Source organism: Sminthopsis crassicaudata, chromosome 5 (assembly GCF_048593235.1).
Source record: "Sminthopsis crassicaudata isolate SCR6 chromosome 5, ASM4859323v1, whole genome shotgun sequence".
NCBI lineage: Eukaryota > Metazoa > Chordata > Mammalia > Dasyuromorphia > Dasyuridae > Sminthopsis > Sminthopsis crassicaudata.
The window spans coordinates 225,914,560-225,934,696 of NC_133621.1; the positions used below are offsets into that span (position 1 = coordinate 225,914,560).

General features: G+C 37.6%; 1 protein-coding gene across 3 annotated transcripts in view; it reads right to left on the bottom strand.

The window, feature by feature from the left end:
- Positions 1 to 20,137, bottom strand: part of LAMB3 (laminin subunit beta 3) — a 64,831-nt gene that overhangs the window by 29,852 nt on the left and 14,842 nt on the right. For all 3 annotated transcript variants that reach the window (XM_074270167.1, XM_074270165.1, XM_074270164.1), the window contains 3 exons: positions 6,179 to 6,293; positions 5,526 to 5,599; positions 3,198 to 3,389 (listed from right to left, as the gene is read on the bottom strand). In XM_074270167.1, the coding sequence (XP_074126268.1) occupies positions 3,198 to 3,389; positions 5,526 to 5,599; positions 6,179 to 6,293 (381 nt within the window). The remainder of the gene's footprint in view (positions 1 to 3,197; positions 3,390 to 5,525; positions 5,600 to 6,178; positions 6,294 to 20,137) is intronic.

A 20,137-nucleotide genomic window follows, 5' to 3' on the forward strand; every position in this document is an offset into this window, starting at 1 on the left:
CATAATAGGTAAATGTAGCTGGGGAGAACCCAATTTTGTCAGAGTGATTGGTAAGTGACAGGAAGAAGAGAAGGTAAGGTAAATTAGATGAATGTGATTGGAAAAAGGGAGGATAGAGAACCTAATTTTAAAATCAGAAAGAAACAATGAATTGAATTGAGACAGCTCTTCAGGGGATAGCCAGAAGTATAGCTATTGAAAAACACAGTTTGGAGGAAACAAAGAAAATGTGCCTTTTGAAAAATTGTTCAAATTATTATATATATTGGGGGGGGGGAGGTTGACATATTGATCAGTTTTATTGAGTCTCCCCACCACAACTTTTTCTACTTTGTCTTTTAAAAAATTCTTTGTTGGGCAGCTAGGTGGCACAGTGGACAGAGCACTAGTCTTGAACTCAGGAAGACCTGACCTCAGACACTTAACACTTCCTAGCTGTGTGACCCTGGGCAATTGCCTCAGGAAAAAAATTTTCTTTGTTATAAAGGATGGTACAATACCCTTAGATCTAGCATTGTCTGTACTGGGTCTGTTTCCCAAAGAGATCATAAAAGAGAGAAAAGGAGCCACATGTGCAAAAATGCTGGTAGTAGCCCTTTTTGTAATGACAAGAAACTGGAAACTGAGTGGATGCCCATCAGTTGGGAAGTGGCTGAATAAGTTATGGTATATGAATGTTATGGAATATTATTGTTCTATAAAAAATGATGAGCAGACTGACTTCAGAAAAGCCTGGAGAGATTTATATGAAGTGATACTGAGTGAAGTAAGTAGAACCAAGAAAACATTGACCAAGATTATGTGATGGTGGTCTGTGATGGACTTGGTTCTTTTCAACAATGAGGTGATTTAAGACAATTCCATTAGATTTGTGATAGAACCATCTGCACCCAGAGAGAAGACTGTGGGAATTGAATGTGGATTGCAGCACAATATTTTCACCTTTGATGTTTCTGTTTCTTTCTTTCTCATTTTTTCTTTTGATCTGATTTTTCTTGGTCAGCATGATATATGCAGAAACATGTTTAGAAGAAATGTACATGTGTAACCTATATCAGATTGCTTGCTGTCTAGGAGAAGGAGGAGATGGGGAGGGAGGGAGAAAAATTTGGAGCACAAGGTTTTGCAAGGGCTTCAGATAGTTGACACTTAACTGTATGATTCTGAGCAAGTCACTTAACCCCACTTACCTCACAAAACACACACACACACAGTAATAATAATAATAATAATAATAAAAGAATAGCACTTATAGAGGGATGTATTTGGAGCCAGTTCCAAAGAAAGAGTTGATTACTAAAAGATTGAAGTGAACAATTATACCTTGGAAATCTGCAAATGCTACTAATCAAGTTTTTTTTTGTTTTTGTTTTTGTTTTTTGGTTGTCTAAACTTAAGAAAGTGATGGAGAAAATGCTAATAATACAGATTAATCTTATAAGGCCTACAGTGTATCTTTTTCCCCTTGGAAAGCCAGTTGTTAAACATTTACCAGCCTACCACTAGATGGTTCTCTGGGATGGGGAAAGGGAAAGGACACAAGGAGACATTTAGGTGATATAAAAACAAAAGCTATCACTAATTTTTTAAAAGGCAAGTTCAGAAGATATGACAATGTTTGACTCCAGGACTGAGGAGAGCTAAAGAGAAAGATTTGGTAAAGTATTTTTAGACACAAAAATATAGCCAAACATTTGGGTGGCTCCAGAGAACATCTTTTTTGATCAGGACTTAGAATATAACTGTAGCCTTTTGTAACTTTTGTGGGGAAAGGAGGGAGGATACTACCAGATAACTTGGAAGGACTTGGGCTAAGTAAGTCATTCAGTCTAAAAATGATTTCCTTCATTTTTTCTCTCTTTCTTTCTTGCTTTCTTTTTTTCTCTCTCTTTCAGTGAAAGGAACTAACTTTATTATTTTATTGATATAGGAAACTCCCAGTGAGGAAAATCCCTCTACCAAATGCTATAAATTCCTCACAAGGAAATTTTTGACCTCAAAATACTTAGTGTGTGATGAACTGTTTGCTATGGGACAAGGAGAGAATAGAAGAGTGGGAGACTGGGCTTTAATCCAAAAATGAATCTGTTGTTCAGTCATTTCATTCTTCATAACCCCATTTGGGGTTTTCTTGGTAAAGATATTAAAGTAGTTTGCTATTTCCTTCCCCAGCTTATTTTATAGCTGAGGAAAAAAAATGTGTTAAGTGACTTGGCCAAGATCACACAGCTCACACATGTGTGAATCCATATTTGAAATCAGGTTTTCCTGACTCCAAGCCTGGCACTCTATTCCCTAGGCTTCCAAGCTGCTCTGTAGATGAATCTAAGGAACAGATGCTCTGCAATTTAGAGTCACCTGGGAACAAAATGTTTAAGTGATTTGCTTAGGATCACACAGGCTTCAGATGTCAGGAAAAATTTGAATCTGTTTTCTCATGTCCAAGCCCAGCTCTCTGTCTGAGACTCTACATTTAACACAATTATTTGCTAAAGCCAGTTTTAACCTTGAGAAGCAGTATTTAGGGAGTAAGCTAAGGGCCTCTAATTTGCTTATCTATGTGAAGTTCATACCCTAAAATTCCTTACTAAGGAGGTTTTGACCTCGGAAAAGCTTGACTATGTGATGAACTGTTATGGGGTAGGTGGAGGACAGAACAGTGGGAGGCTGCACTTCAGTCCTGAGATCAATCTGGAGAACAGAAAGCACTCTAACCCCCACACCATACTCAAAGTGGGGGAAAGGGAAGAGGAAGACTCAACAGAAGTAGCTAGTGGCAAACATAAAGAGCTCTCTGTTGAGAATTCTGAGTGGTTTCATATTATGGTAGTTAGAAAAAGAGGGAAGGTCTCTTCTTAGGATCAGAGGTCAAGAGCTAAAAATGGATTTAAGAGGACTCCAGTCTGCTCCTCATCATTTAGAAATAAGGAAAATAAAGTGACCTTCCCATAGTCACACAGTTTTCTTATCTGGGAGTTCCTTACCTCAGTGAAATCAAAGAAGCAGTCCTCATCCATCATCACATAAGTATTTAAATGTGTCTAATTCTTTCTATTACACTCTGAGTTTCTATAGGGCAATGAATTCATCTGTATATTCCCAATACCTAGCACAGGGGAGACACTGATATATTTACTGAATGTCTGTTTGCTTTCTCCACCCTCACACATCTCAGGGATCATACCCAATTACTGTACCTTTCCCCCACGATTGGGCCCAGTGTGCTGGGTTGACAATGGCTGGCACCGAACATCCTGCCAGCTTTGAGGCCGGCCCTGGCGGAGATGGGGAAAGGTGGCAGCACAGTTGGGGGCCAGGTATTGATAGACCTTCCAAGTCTTTCCAAAGTCCGGGGAATGTTCAATCAGCATGCCCGCTGGTAGAGGTCCCTGTGGGGAAAGCATGGCAAGAAAGGAGAGAAGTGAATAAGCTACTGGCAAAAAAGGAGAAAATAAGTGAATAAGCTACTGTAATCCAAGCCAAGGAGATGAGATGGGGCTATAATTGAGCTTCAGAAGCTTAGACTCAAAGAGCAAACAGTTATTCCCTGACCACATACTTCAAGAGACCACATCCAAAGGATTATAAAAGACTGATTCAGTCTAAAGAAACAGCATCCCTAACCAGAGCAGGGAACCTGTATGGGCCGGATAAATAGGCTGCCACAGAGACTCTAAGCCAGCCCTGAACTAGGAAATCTGCTTAGCCATGCTAGCATTATTTTGAACCCATGGGAGCGCTGGGGACTGAGCTAGAATAGGGCAGCAACAGCTAATTGAAGCAAATGGCCATATAGAATTATACCTGCCATAGGACCATTCTCAATCCCCTGGGATTTTCCCAGCTGATGTTATGAATTTAAAGAGATTGAATTCAAGCCTTTCTAGAATTAGGGAGAGGATTCATAAATAGCACTTAGCAAAACCCAAGTGGTGGAATCCCAATTGCATTCACTAAAGGCTTCTATGTCTCACATGCTTCTAAGTGACTTCACTATGTACCTTGTTGTCTTAATGTTTAAATCTCTTCCCTATCAAAAAGTACCCCAAATTCATTAATCCACATCTGATTTTTTACAGAGGGAAACAAAAAGTAGGGGGAGCAGACAGGGAATTATTGATAAAGTATTCAATGATTTTTAAACATAATATGCCAGAACTACTTTAACCAAATAGTTACTTCTTTCAAAGTAATTCCCTTAGAAAGTTGTACATGCTTATTCAGATGATCATTACATTTTGATACCTCTTTTGAGAAAAGCCCTCTAAGTCAGTCTGTGAGACACAAAAGAGAATTAGACTCATTATTCTAACTAGTTAATTATTATTGGCTCATTATGGCTCATTACTAGACCTGACTCTGTTTCCAAAAATCAAATTCATCCTTTGAGGGTGATCATTAGGCAACAAGGTACATCAGAAAGGATATTGGATTTGGAGGCCAGAGTATCATCTCTGACACCCACTGGCTGTTCACCTCTAGGCAAGTCACTTTAGCTTTCTAAGACTGTTTCCTTACCTATTATGGCAATAACAATCTCACTATTTGAGAAACTATTCTGTAAGCTTCAAGATACTGTGTAAAAGCTGCAGCTAGTACCTGGAATAAATGAGCCAGAAAAGAGTCTTAGTTAAGTAGTGAGACAGTGTGGATCATGGCCAGGTGAAGTGTAGAAGAACTCAACTAAAATGAACCCACCAGAGGAAGAAACCTACTATTAGAGGCACTAGTATCAGTAGTTTGTTTTCTACTGATGGACTACAACTGCTCAAAACTTTCTCTAAATTTCAGCACTCTGAGTCAAAGTCTTAGTTATCCTTTCCTAGTTATAGATCTAGTCATTATTAACTTTGGCCTAATTTTATGGAAAAGGCTAGAGTTATTGAGATGGAGGCTCATTGATCAGATAGTTGGAATAGAATTCATTGATTTGTTGATCATGCATTGTATCCAGCTACTATAAATATGTAATAGATTCCCAAGAAAATATCTTTGAGTGTGTAACTTTCCAAAGTGACTAATTTGAAGGGAATATGACTAATTTTATATAAATTTTCTGATGTGCTCATTTTAAAAAATCACATTAACAGTCAAATTTTGTGTATATTTTCCCCAAGACAAATGCCTATCTGTAGACCAGCTAGCTATGTTCCAACTCTGCACTTCAAACAACCATGTATAAAATAAGACTGAGTCCATAGCAATGTTACTACATTAGAAAGATCTATATGATAGAATTCAACAAACACAGAGGAAATCTGGAAAGTGGCAGGCTCTGCTGTTTCCAAGACTATATCCATAAGCTATAGAGCTATTAGGGTCTTTATCTTCCTCTCCATCTCATCCTGTGATTCAGAGAGTGATATGTTCCCACAAAGTGGACACTCCCAACCCGTAGTACAATATCCTCAGGCTTGGGAAAACAAGATGATTCTTTCTGGTCCTTCCCTAAGCCATACCCACCCAGACACTTGGGGACTACACCCTCCGACTTTGCACTCATCATAACCCAGGATTGAACTCACCTGTAAGTCCAGCATGATGTCCTGGAGCTGGAATTTCCTATCCAGATCCAGTTGTAGAGAAACAGGGCTCACATCTGTCAGGACACAAAAAGTAGATACTCAGATGGAATGCATTTCTCCCTTCCCAGTCCCTGAAGACACTTCATATCAGACCTACTTTTGCAAGGTCTACTTTTTGTATTTAATTTTTCTCTTGTAAGACAATCCCATGATATTTAAGTCCAATATTTGTCCACCCCTATCTTCCATGTTTCATGACCAGGGACAAAAATTATATAGACTTGTAAGTTAACCAATCAATTCTTGATCAGGTTTGCAAATTTCTTCTTACTCTCCACTTTTACACCATCTCTAACAGTATCTATCTCCATCCCAGATTCTTTCCTAAAGCTACCTCTTGCAACAAGGTCGCAATGATGGAAAGAAATAAAGCAAACCTTCCTGCTGCCCCTACCAAACCTTCCTACAAGCTTCCTCTCATTCTACCCCACTAAATACATGGGAGAGGAAGGGGAAACTTGCTGGTACAGATATCTCCTTTCCAATGCATTCAGAGGGATGCGTTGTAGTCTACATTATATACACTGGGCACTTTAGGTTCATTTCCTTTTGGAGAAGAACTGTTATTAGCTTTAGTTGTCCAGGGCTCTTACCATTTTGGGACTGCCACCAGCGTGTGGGGCCGGAGGAAGAGAGCACATTCTCCACCCTGTGACTATTGTAGCCATGAGGCAGCCGGGAGTCGCACTTACAGCATTTCATTTTCCACTATGAGAAAGGAAAAAGAAAAAGAGTGTCAAAGGTGGGTATCTGTGATAAAGTCTAGACCCTGGAAAGCCAAACCTTCCTGGAAAGCCTGCCATTGGAAATGACCTATTTGGATTAAGGAAACCCCTCAGCTAAAATAAATACATTTTGGCAGATTGACTCATTAATCTGAGGTTATCGCTCATTGACACCTTAGTGTGAAATTGTTTCCTCAAATTGCTTTCCTCTTAACACCTAGCTGCAAACTTGAGTAATGAAAGAAGGAGAGTTTTGAAGGAGGAGATAGAAGTAATTTTGGAAGAATGGGTACTTGAGGTTAAGGATCCTTTCATTTTTTGTATCAGCAGAAACTGGTCCAATGCCTAACACAGAGTGCATGCTTAATAGATGCCTATTGATTGAGTAGAGCAACTATATGGAGCCCTGGACAGCCAGAAGGTACGGAGTATGAAGGGAATGCCACAAATAGAAGAAAATGGCAGAAACAGAGGTGGAAGGGTACGAAGCACATCATGAGAGTGTCATTAAAAGGCTCTGGTTTAAATCTGAGAAGGTCCTTCCCAGTCTAAACCATCTTTGATTCTATGATTTTGCCAAAGGCAAGCCCTGCTGGCAAATATTTGGATAGCAGGGGTTTTTTGACAAAATTATTAAGACCCCAGAGTAAAACAACCCCTGCCTGCAAAGAGTTAACAGTCAAAAAGAGAGAAGGGGAAAATAAATACCATTTATTTAGTTATTCCCCAAATAGTGCTAATCATGGATCCAGAAGTGGTTTGCTGGTATGTTGTTACTGAATCATTTCAACACTGTTCAACTCTTCCTGACCCTATTTGGGATTTTCCTGACAAAGATACTAGAGGGATTTGTCATTTTTTTTATTCAGCTCATTTTAGAGATGAGGAAACTGAGGTAGTGTTAAGTGATTTATCCAAGGTCATACAGCTAGCTGAATTCAGGAAGATGAATTTTTCTGACTCTAGACCCAGCACTCAATCTACTGGACCACCTACCTGTCCCCAAGAAGTAATGAAATTTTTCAAATCCACACTATTCAACTGTATGTAAAATATATGCATTAGTTTACTCTCAATGGAAGACACAATAACATTTCTTAAAAATATGTTTTATCTGTTTATTGCTATACTATAAGAGCAAATGATATAAAAATAGAGTTTCTGATTCAGTTTCATTACAAAATAATAAAATAACTATAGAAAGCAGCCAGGTGACACAGTAGATAGGAGTAGGGAGCCAGTTAGGAAGATCTGAGTTCAAATGCTACCTCAGACATTTACTATCTTTGTGACCCTAAGGCAGTCACTTCACCTTCATTTGCCTAATTTTCCTCATTTGTTATATGGAGTTAATAATAGTATCTAACTTACGGTTGTTGGGAGCAACAAATGAGATAATAATTGTAATAGTATAATAATTGTAAAGTGCTTAGACAATCACAGTTGATATAAAATATCAGTTATTAATTTTAAATGACTAAATATCACGCCTATAAATAATCCTACTATGATAATATAACCAAAAAAAACCCTCATTTTTGTCACTTAAAATATTTTGGCAGCATAGCTTGAATCATCTTATCTTTCTTTGAATCTACTTATATATGTTGATAGGTGCAATAAAACTTTATCATCAAATAGGTAAATCTGCATGCTTTCATCATTGTTAGGGTCAATATCTATGATTTTTTTTTTCTCTTCTGAGATCAAAGTTTGAAAAATATCCCCAAATCTTCACTTTACTTGCACATGATTGGCTTTTTTGACATTATTGTTGGTTTCTTCAAACATTCATTTGATCTAAATGAAGAAGATTATTCTCAGTCCAAAATTCTGAATACAAACTGAGCAGTTCTTGGACATCTCATTCATCAAAACAAAGCCTTCTTCCAATGTTTGCCATTTCTTCTATCACAGTCTGCTTTAGAAAGAGAAAAACCTTCAAATTTACTATCTGTGCAATGTGGCAAAATGTGCTTCCACTCTGCAGGAATATTGCTGGCATTTATTTCTAGACATAATGGATATTTTCAATTGCATCTTTTGAAGGGATGATTTTTCCAGAATTCGGTGAAGAAAATTGCATTGTTTTAATTTTAATTTAATTTATTTAGGCAATTTAATTTAAATTGGCCATTGTTTTAATAATTGCCTGTTCAAAAGTTTTTCTTAAGCAGAAGGCCTTATATGCTATGATTAGTTCATGGCCTATACAAAGATATTGTGTTTAGTGACAAAAACAAAAGAAACAAAGAAAAAAAGACTGTTACATTCTCTCACATTTCACCAAGTATAGCTGTATAATTTGGAGTGTGATCTAAAATTAGTATAACTTTTAGTCTGAGATTGTAGTCCTTGAAATATTTTTTTAAAACAGCTGGGCTAAAATAACTGGAAAACCAATCTTCAAAAACAGCTTTAGGAACTCATCCTTTCCTATTTAACCACCAAAGAAATGGATCAGTGGTTGAGCCCATTACACCCTGAGGATTTCAAGACCAGTACACAAGCATTGATTTTAATTTAAAATCTCATTCTGCATTCTCTCTTCATAAAAGTGTTAGGCAATCCTTTTGTCTAGTCCTGTCAATATTTGAGATTTTCTATACAGATATACTGGAGTAGTTTACTGTTTCCTTCTCCAGTTCATTTTATAGTTGAGGAACTGAGGCAAATAGGGTTAAATGACTTCTCTGGGTCATCCACTAGTGATATCAGAAGTCTGATTTGAACTCAGGAAGAGGAGTCTTCCTGACTCCAAGCCCAGTGCTCTGCACTGTGTCATCTAGTTGTCCTGGTGATGCTTGGACATTTTAAATACAGGCTGAGTTTTTTTCTTTCTTAAAAACATCAGTTCTGTAATCAATTCTGATGGACGTGGCTCTCTTCAATAATGAGATGATTCAGGCTAGTTCCAATGGTCTCATGATGGAGAGAGCCATCAGCACCAGAGAGAGAACTGTGGGGATTGAGGGTGGTTCACAATAGTATTTTCATTCTTTTTGTTGTTGTTTGCTTGTATTTTGTTTTCTTTCTCATTTTTTTTTCATTTTGATTGATTTTTCTTGTGTAGTATATTTATGGAAATATATATAGAAGAAATGCACATGTTTATCATATGTTGGATTACTTGCTGTCTAGGAGAGGGGTTAGGGGTAGGGGAGGGAAAAAATTGGAACACAAGATTTTGCAAGGGTGAATGTTGAAAATTTATCCATGCATAAATTTTGAAAATAAAAACCTTTAATAAAAAAAATAAATATAAATTCTCAAAGACATTCTTTTCTGGAATAAGCCTTTTTCATCCATATTAAAAACTTATTGATCAATGTATACAATTTTTTCAATTATTTTCTTCAAAACATCAGGATTTTTACCTGCCACATCCTAAACTGCATTGACTGCCTCTCCAGTAATTTTAATATTACACAATTGAATTCAATTTTTAAATCAATCAAACCAACCAACTGTGCATTAAAAGTTTTTTCTCTATCCGAATCATTTCCATTTTCTTTCACTGACAGGAATAAACTTGAAGTTTTTCTCTGAATGCCTGCTCTTCTAAGAGGAAGGAGCTGCTGATTACAGCTTTCAATCCATACAACTAAAAGATACTCCATTCCTATCATTGTAACTCTTCTGAGAGTTCCTTGTAGTTATTTGACAAATACCACACACATCCCAAAAGAGAAAAGAAGAGAAATTTGATACAAGTTTGCTTCTTTCTTTTACTTTGTCTAAATGTTTTATAAAATTCTATACCAAAGATTCAGGATTTTCAACATCTAATTCTATCTTACAGTTACTATTAACATTCCATTCAATTACACCTATTCTTTATTCTAATTAATAACAACCTTCTTTTTTTTTAAAATGGTGATGGTGTTTCTATCTGAAATATTCTTCTTTTTGTCTATTTAGTTTAGGGATTTTTTTCAAAACATTAATACAACTACAGGTAATATGATACAAAGCACCCCATCACATGCATAAACATGTACAGACTGATGAGTTGTAACGTGCTAGTGCTCTTGACTAGCTCACACATGCTATATTAGTTGGCTATTACCTCACATTAAATAGTCTATATTTTCTAATGAAGCAGCCAAATGGTGCCGGAGATAGAGTGCTGAGCCCATAATCAAAATTTTCCTGAGTTCAAATCCAGCCTCTAACATTTACAAGTTGTGTGATCCTAAGCAACTTATTTAACTCTGTGGGGCTCAGTTTTCTCATCTGTGAAATGGGAAAGTACTTCAGTACCTTTCTGACTCAACAACATCTAAACACAGGAAATAGAATTTTGCATCATTTAAAGGCACATCAATCACAAAGCTATGTATGCACATTATTTGTCACACCTGTAGGTCTATGCAAAATAGACCGTAATTTGAGGGAGAAAGCAAGAGAACCTTCTTCCCCTTTCTCCAGAGAGTCAGTCAAAGAAGGAACGTGCTCCCAACTAATCCACTTTTGGCAATGAAGGAGCTAGAACTAAACTCAACTCTAAGGCAGCATAGCTCAGGACTAGATACACAGACTGGAGGGTAAGAAGGGAGCTCAGTGGTCCCCCTAACAATAATTATTCTTACGATGTTTATATAACTTGAGGTTTTTGAAATATTTTATATACGTTAGCTCATTTAGTCCTCACAACAACCCATGAGATTGATGTTATTATTCTCTATTTTACATTTGATGATACAAAAGCCTAAAGTGATGGCAAAATGACACATTATGGGCACTTCCATAGCTGCAATGCCCTTTATCTTCCTGACCCAAGCCAGCTCACTAAAGAAAAGTTACTAGATGAGGGGTTAAATCTCTCTTTTCGAGGCTTCTGGGCTCTTGACCTCTGACTTTGCTGGACAAATCAAGGAAGCTAGCTACAAACAGATTTCAGAATGCTTAAATTCCATTAAATGTCATAAACAAGATAAAATATACAGAAAAATAAATTTGTTAACAATAGTAGAGGAAAGAGGGAGCTTTTCTCTCCTTCTTTTCCCTGCATCCCTCCTTCCTCTAGGACTCTCCATCCCCCAAACCCAAACAATGAGAAGATAGAGTACACAGGGAGCCTATTTAATTTAGAAGAAAAAATATGGACCAGTGAAAGGCTTGAGTTAAGATCCTGCTTTTGATACTACCAGATGTGGAATCCTGGGCAATATATGCAACCTCTTAGGGACCTAGGCAATTCTTTAAGATTGTAAAGTATAGGGAAAATAACAAACTCATTTGGTAAAAGTGACCTCCTCTGGGAGTTCCCTATTCCAATGAAATCATAGATCCAGGATCAAACTCTGCCCTATACAACTAGGTGGTTCAGTGGCTAGAGACCAGGCCTGGTTATTTTAGTTCAAATATAGTCTTAAACATTTATTGGCTGTGTAACATTGAGCAAATCAATTAATATATTTGCCTCAGTTTCCCCATATGCAAAATAGGGATAATAATAATAGCACCTACCTCCCCCGGTTATTGTGAGAATCAAATAAGATAATAATTATAAAGGATCTAGTACTCAATAAATGCTTAATAAATGTTTATCCCTTTCCAGAAGAGCAAATGGTAAATCTTCAGAATCTTCAGAAACCAGACCAACTGAGTTTTCAAAACAAATAGTTTACCAAATGTTAGATTACTTTAATATTTATAATATTGCTCACTATTAATTCTTCCTACTCCTCAGAGTGTTTCCTCTTCAACATGATGCAGTATATTGTTCAATTTGAAGTAGGAAAATATGGATTCAAATCTTACCTTCCATGCTTATTAGTTTTGTGACCCTGAGCAAGTTCCTTATACTCTCAGGGACTGGGTTTCCTGATCTATAACAATTTTTAGGGGACCTAATCTCACAGAATTATTCAGTCATGTTCAACTCTTCATGATCCCATTTGGGTTTTTTCTTGGCAAAGAAATTGGAGGGATTTGTCATTTCCATCTCCAAATCATTTGACAAATGAGGAAACTGAGGTAAACAGGGCTGAGACCAGATTTGAATTTGGAGAGACGAGTTCCTGACTCAAAGCCCAATAGCTTCCCGGGCTTCTCATAAGGTAATAGATGTAAGGGCTTTACTAATATAAAGACACTTTAGAAGCAACTATTATTAGTAGTCTTCCACAGCCACTTTGAAGCAAAAATCAGATCCTACCAAATGATGTGTACATGTGTGTGTATATGATAGGTGGAAATAGAATTCCCTAGGAAAGGGAAACCAGAAGGACTTGCCTTATACACAGCACAAAAAAGATGGACTGGAAGAGAGGGAAAAATGTCATCATTTTAACTAGTTGCCATTCATATGGTTTATATATTATCACATTTGCTCTTTATGACAATCCTTCCAAGTAGGTATTATTATAATTCCCATTCAGTAAAGGAGTGATTTTCTTTTGATTACTGAAATCTCCCAGCATGTCTTGGGGTTTACAGAATAGATTTCTTTCTTAAGGACCATGTCTTAAACCCAAATCACTCTGACTCTCATTGACTGACCCATTGCTATAGGTCCCAGGTCAGTTGGTCATTGTTTGGGTCCTGATTGATTCAGAGGGAATATAAATAGCAATCATTTCTGTTTGGATCTTCCCCTCCCAAATTTATTTATCGATTTTATTTTTTCTTAACTAGGTGAAAGAAACCATTTTTTGCCTCGGCTGCTACCTACCTTTAAACACTGAATGGGCATGGCCTCGGTTGAACTGAGTCAAACCTATTGAAAACTTTAGCTTTAAAAAGGCCATGGTCTCCCATTTCATCCAGGATCATCTCCAGTGTCCTGATCTATATCTGGACCCTGGACCCAGATGCCTCTGGAGGGGAAAGTGAAGCAGGTGACCTTGTACAATCCTCCTTCACTCAAATCCAATTCACTTGCATATCATGACATCACCTCCCCGATATTATAGTTCTCTTCCAGAATGAGAGGAGACATCATAGATCACAGAAACATAAAGGAAAAAATGCAAGAGAATTATTTTGCTTAAAAAAAAATCCTGTTCTGGTTACGAAAGTGACTTAGAATATGTCAACTGCTGAACATACCTGACAACTTCAAATAACCTCCACTCAGGAAAAAAATAAGGATTTGAGCTAGAAATTGTTTCCCATCCAGACTTTATGGATCCCAAGGAAGAAGCCCCCCCTTTCTCCCCATCCTGTCCAGCCAAAGGGTACTGGGGTTGGAAAAGGGAGCTCTGGTCCCTCAGTTCCCCATGAGCAAAGACCTGATGAAGGATGAGATCCAGCTGCCCCTCCCACTGCCTGTCAAAAGAACCTCTCCCCTCGGGTGCTCTCAGAACTGGCTGCAAGCCCTGGCATATCCCTCTGCCAAATGGAATACCAGAAGCTCTTGGTTTCCCCTGCTCTGTGAAGGGGGGTGGAAGATGGGGTGGGGGTGGAACACTATGGGCGGAGGAGACAGAGTGTTGAAATTCCCTTTTAGGGAGCCAAAGGGAGTGAAACTGAATACAGGAATAAATTCTCCAGCTACTAGCCAAAGCTGAGCAAAGTCCTCCACCCTTGCAGAGGTCAGATGGCTAGCTCCCCATCTAAGCCCCTGCCTTACTTAAGCTAAGAAATGGGCTCTGCTCTTCCAACTTAATGAAACTATAAATGTAATACTAATAGCATTGACATAGCATTTTAAGGTTTGCAAAGTACTTTACAAGCATTTCTGCCTGGAAAATAAATTGTTGTTATTGTCCTCATTTTACAGATGAGGAAACTGAGGCAGGCAGAATTTAAATACCCAGGGTCACATAGCTAGTAAGTATCTGAATTCAGGTCTTCCTTACTACACTCTATCTTTTGTGTCTTTTAACAACCTAACTTAGCCAACACTCTGCCTCCAGGAAGGTTCACCCTGTACTTTCCCATAGGGATAACTATAAAATTCTACAATCAGAGCTTTAGAATTGGAAGAGGAGATCAGTCTCACACACACACACACACACACACACACACACACACACCATTATAGACATGAAGAAACTAAAGTCCAGAGAGTTTGAATGACAGAAGGGGGAAACCCCACGCTCTCTCCACGTTCTCTTTGCATGAACCCCCAAATATGGCCCCAGACAGATCACATAACCTAAAAGATTGCCAACTATGCACCTCAATATAGTAACAGGGATGAAAAGGGGGTAACTTCAGCCTTTGGCAAGAGACCTGAGCTAAGAGGCTTGGAACTGGTATTTTAAGTAGCTGTAGTTGAGAATAGGATAGCAAGTTAGAAGCTCTGAAATAGATTTATCAAAGAACCTTGGTTCACGTGAACCCAAGATGCTAATTCTCTTTGCTCTTCTCTGCCTCTATTTCTCTTTCTGGCTGATTTTTATTAGTTAGATCATAAATTCAAAGCTGGATAAGATTTTTTTATTGTTTTCAGTTTTTTTCAATTGTGTCCCAATTTTTTGTGACTTTTCTTGGCTGGAATTGTTGGCCATTTACTCCTCCAGTTCATTTGACAGATAGAGAAACAGAGGCAAACAAGGTTAAGTGACTTGCCTAGAATCACAGAACTTGTTAGTGTCTAAATCCAGATTTGAATTCAAGGCTTTCTGGTGAGATTCCATTGACAAATCACCTCGATGCCTTACTAGCTTAATAATTAGGAGGTTATCAGGTTTAAGTCCCTCAATTTTAGAGACGAGTTCATTGAAGACCAAAGAATTTAATTTTGCTCAGGGTCACAAGGATAGAGGGACAGAAGTGGATCTTTTAGCATGGACATAGCTCTGTTTTAGAGCTTTCAAAAAATGTTTGCTAGATTCATTACAAAATAAATATATGTGTGAGCATCCCTACTATGTCTATGTGCCCATTCTCTGCATTTATTTTACATGCAAGCACATTTTTCCTTGCACCTTTGCTCCAGAGCCTCTGACATGAAAACTGTCCCTTAGTCCCTTAGTATCCTGCAGCTCCCTCCCTTCTCTGAGGCCCGTTGGCCAGCAGTTGACTGCGCTGCCCCCACCCCCGGGCCTTTCACAGGCACATCATTATTATGGATTTCACTTGCAGAGGCCCAGAGCCAGTTTGGCCATGAGCTGGCCTCCAGCTGGAAGATTCTGGCTCTCCCTCATCTAGGAGCTTTCTGGAAGCTCAGTAGGCTGGCCAGCTCCCAAGCCCACAGCGGGAGCAGGGGAGAGCCAGGGGCGATGAAATGAAGAACAAACGCCCATTGGAGACCTGATTTCTTCGTGCCTAATGGTAAGCCCTAGACTGGACTGGAAAAAGTTAAGGGAAGCAGCTCCTGGCTATGCTTAGCCTTGGCACGTTCTGAAGGCAGGCTAGGGATCCAAATGACTTAGGGACCCAAGAGGCTGTTGCCTGATTTGTAAGGAAATGCTAATGAAAGCTAGTTGCAGTTTAGTGAAAATAAATGTCTTTTTTTCCTCTCAGTTCAGAGACTCCATAAAATCTATCCCTTGGGGATCTGTGGACCCTAAGAACGCTTGATCTACTCACAGAAAGGACACAGATAATCTTTGTTAGTATCTTGAAACTGAAAAGAAATAATGGCAGGCTTTAAAGAAGTCTAGTTCTTATAGAAAAGTTCCCACCCTCAAAAATCTGTCAAAAGAAGAGTAGAGCTATAGAATCAGATCTTTTATAATATCTCTTCCAGCTCCGACATTTTATGATCACCCCCCATTTCAATATAGTAATGGGAATCTCAGGCACTTTTGGCAACGTGGCAAAATAATTATTAAGATAAAACTGGGAATGATCTTGTGATGAAGAGAGCCATCTACATTCAGAGAGAGGACTGTGGGAACTGAATGTGGATCACCACATAACATTCTCACTCTATTTGATATTGTTCACTTGCATTTTGTTTTCTTACTCATTTTCTTTCCTTTTTGATCTAATTTTTCTTGTGTAGCAAGAGAATTGTATAAATATATTTACATATATTGGATTTAACATATATTTTAACATGCATAACATATATTGGATTGCTTGCCACCTAGGAGAGGGGAGGCGGGGAAAGAGTCTGAAACACAAGGCTATGCAAGGGTCAATATTGAAAAATTATCCGTGCATATGGTTTGAAAATAAAAAGCTTTTTAAAAAAAAAAAAAGATAAAATGGAAGAATAAAGAACTACATACTTGACCAGAGCAGGGGGTGGGAAGGAGATGGTGGCATTTGAGAAAAAGAGAGAAAGTCCCTGAGAAGGAAGTCCACCTTTGCAGCATAGAATCAACATTACAATAAAGTCACACTAACAGAACAGTTAGGAAAGGGCTGCAGGCTATTTTACTTTTTATAAAAGCAACATTATCACAATGTAATTCAACTTTATCTTCTTCCTTTCAAATACAGTTAATATTTGAATAAGCTCCTATATAAACAGCACCCTTCCAGCCTCTTCCCTCTCTGCTCTTCAGCAACTTACATTCTGGGGCTAGCTGGGGTGGTAGTGAGCACTCAGATAGTCCCTGACTGATTTCCCCCAAGGGCATACAATCTGTGAGGAGTAATCCTAGAATCACAGTCCCTAGCCTGGCAGGACTTTTCTGCCCTGGAGCTCGATGGTCCCAACTCCCAGTCTAGACAGAGAGGGGGGAAAAAGAGGAGAGAGAGAGAAAGAGAGATCTTTACTCGTTCTTTAAAATCTCTAAGGATTAAGAGGCCATAACCTTTTTTGGGTTATACACGGCAATGGCACAATGATCTCACAGAATCATAGACATGATATATTCTCTTAGGAGAATGTAAAATTAAGAAAATAACATAAAAGAATATAAGGCGATATCAATTTTTCATGTCTTTGTATGTCCAGCACCCAACATGCCAATAATACAGTGATTTAGGCAGCATTTACTTGTGCTTGCAATTTGCCAGAAGTTGGACCAGGCCCTGGGATAGAAAGGGATAAAAGGAAACCGTTCACTGAATAAAGAGTCTGGAATGGAACTGGGAGGGATCTTAGAAGCCATCTAGTCCCATCTTCTCATTTTACAGAGGAGGAAACTGAGACTCAAAAATGTAGAATCACACTCCAGGTAAATGGCAGACAAGCCAGAACTCAAATCCAGATGTTCTGACTTACAAGGATGATGTTCTTTTCATTACATCATTTGTAACAAAATATGGTTCTATCAGTGGCCCATGAAAAACACAGAAGAACAACCAATCAGAGGCTTAGAACAGCAGAAATTGAAATTGGTCTTCCTGAATCCCTTGGTTTACCTACTAGGAAACAGAATTGGGATTGTTACCTGTGATGTACCACCTCCCAATCCTTACCATGTTTCCTGATTTAGCACCCTCAACCAGCATTAACCATTGAGAACAGCACTTATTCTCAAAATTATCTTTCCCTAACCAATACCAAAATTCATCTATCTTGTATCCCATTTTCTGAGCAACCTTTCCAAAGTAGCAGCAAGCTAATTTGTTTAATCCTTATTAGACTATAAAAAAAAAAAGATTACTTCTATTTGCCTCAGTTTCCTCCATTGTAAAATGGTACAGCACCTACTTCACAGGATTGTTGTGAGGATTAAATGAAATAATGTTTGTAAAGTACTTAACATAATACTTGGCACATTGTTATTATTCAGTCATTTCAGTTGTGGCCAACTCTTTGTGACTCCATTTGCCATTTTGTTCTCCAGCTCATTTTATAGATGAAGAAACTGAGGTTGACAGGACATACAGCTAGTAAGTTTCTGAGACCAGATTTGAACTTAATGAGTCTTCCTGATTGCAGATCCAACTCTCTGTCCACTGAAGCAACTAGTGGCCCACTGGCACATAGTGAATACTATATGAATGTTAGCTATGATGATGATGATGATGATGATGATGATGATGATGATACAAGGTGTCCCAAAAGTCTCAGTATAGTTTTCAACTTTAATATAAGGTATAAATTCTACAAACTTATTTTTAAAAACATTTGAAAGGTTAATTATTTTAACCTTTCAAATATTAATATGTCTTGGTGAAATTCAACATAACCATTGTCTTTTGCTATAAACAGTTTCCTAGTCAATTCTTGAACTTTAAAAACTTCCATCAGCTATTGTTCATTAATTAATAGTATTGTATTTGTAATTCTAACCTGAAGATCATCCAAAAAACAAGGTTTTTGATGCATCATAGTTTTGATGTGATTTCATAAGAAAAAGTCCAAGGGAGATAAATCAGGTGACTAAGGTGACCAAGCAAAGGAACCTGTCACACATGAAATACATGTCTTACTAAAATTAAAATTAAAAAATCATTTTTAAATAGCCAAAGCTAAATAAATGTAAAAGAAATTTAAATAACTAAGCTTGAAAATGATATTTTTGTAAGGTTTTGTGGGGGGGGTTATTTCCACTTTATTTGTTAGGGCTTTAAACTGCACTAAGACTTTTGGGACTCCCTGTATTACCTTTCCGGGTGTGTTCCTATTTTTAACAAGATATTTCTGAAGAAATATAATACCCTAAATCTAACGAATATATTTCTAGTGTTGGAGACTTCAGGATATAAAGCAAGAGGTGAGAGTGGGGGTGGGGGGGACAGGGGAGGGAGAAATATTTTTGGACAGGCTATATTCTCTGCAAGTCGTGCTATAAATAACTGCCTACTCGATCTATGTGTAAGGTCAGCTCTGGAATGAAGATATCGTCTCATTGAATAAGAAGGAGAAGGAAGAGAAGAGGAGAGAAGGGGAAGGCAGGATTAGATCAGTGCTATTCTTTAAAAGTCCTTCATTGACCCTTTTATCTGATCCAGCTACTAGTCTTTTCCTTTCTTCCCCTAACTGTCAAACTTCTGGAAAAAGCTGTCCATGAGCATACATTTTTAGACTTGTTGACCTGTTAGGTGGCAATTACCAGGAAGTACTAACAACACAAAAATAAATAAGCAAAAGAAAGAAAGGAAGAAAGGAAAAAAAGAAAGGAAGAAAAAGAAAAATGTGTCAAAAATACATTTTTAAAAAAATGAACAAAAGGGAATCTAAAATCTAAAATGCATGTATTTGGAAAAGTAAATGCTATAATAATTTTTTTAATTTTAAATAAAAAATAAAATGAATCTTTTTGGCCAGTTTAAATGAGTTTTAAATATTCACAAGGAACCACAGACAATTAGAGTAATTTGAGTACTACTACCATGTCAAGTTTAATATAAACGTTTTTTAAAATCTATATAAATTCACAGTTTCATGTGCAATCCTCTTCCTTAAGGAAATAAAGTTATGCTTAGTAAGTTTGGAGAGTAAAATGTACTTTTTGAATAAAGAACTTAAATACAGTTTTAATATAGAGAGAACAAAAAGAGGATTGCACATGAAACTGTGAATTTATATAGATTTTTCTCGTCTTTTTCCCCCAAACCCTGAAGCAAGTTATTCTGTGAAGCTCTAATCCTGAGGGATTTTTTTTTGTTTGTTTTGCTTTGTTTTTTCCTCATTCTCTATGCAAGGCGATAACTTTGACTCCAGGGGCAAAAGCTATCATTTCCACACAATGATTCCCAAAAATTTAATACCCATCTCTGATTTCTCTTACAAAGCTCCAGAAATGGCTATCCAACTTCCCTCAAAACATATATAGGATTGAATTGCTTATGGTCTAGGGGAGTGGAAAGGAGAGAGAAAAATTAGAAGCACAAGCTTTTGTAATGGTGAATACTGAAAAATATCTTTGCTTATATTTAGGAAAATTGAAAGCTATTTTAAAAAGCATATATAGTAACACAAATATAGAATTGAAAGGTGTCTCTAAGTTTATGGAAAGTGGTAGTAACTTATTCACAGGTCACAGGTGTTGGAATGGCAAAAATGGAATTTTAATCTGGAAC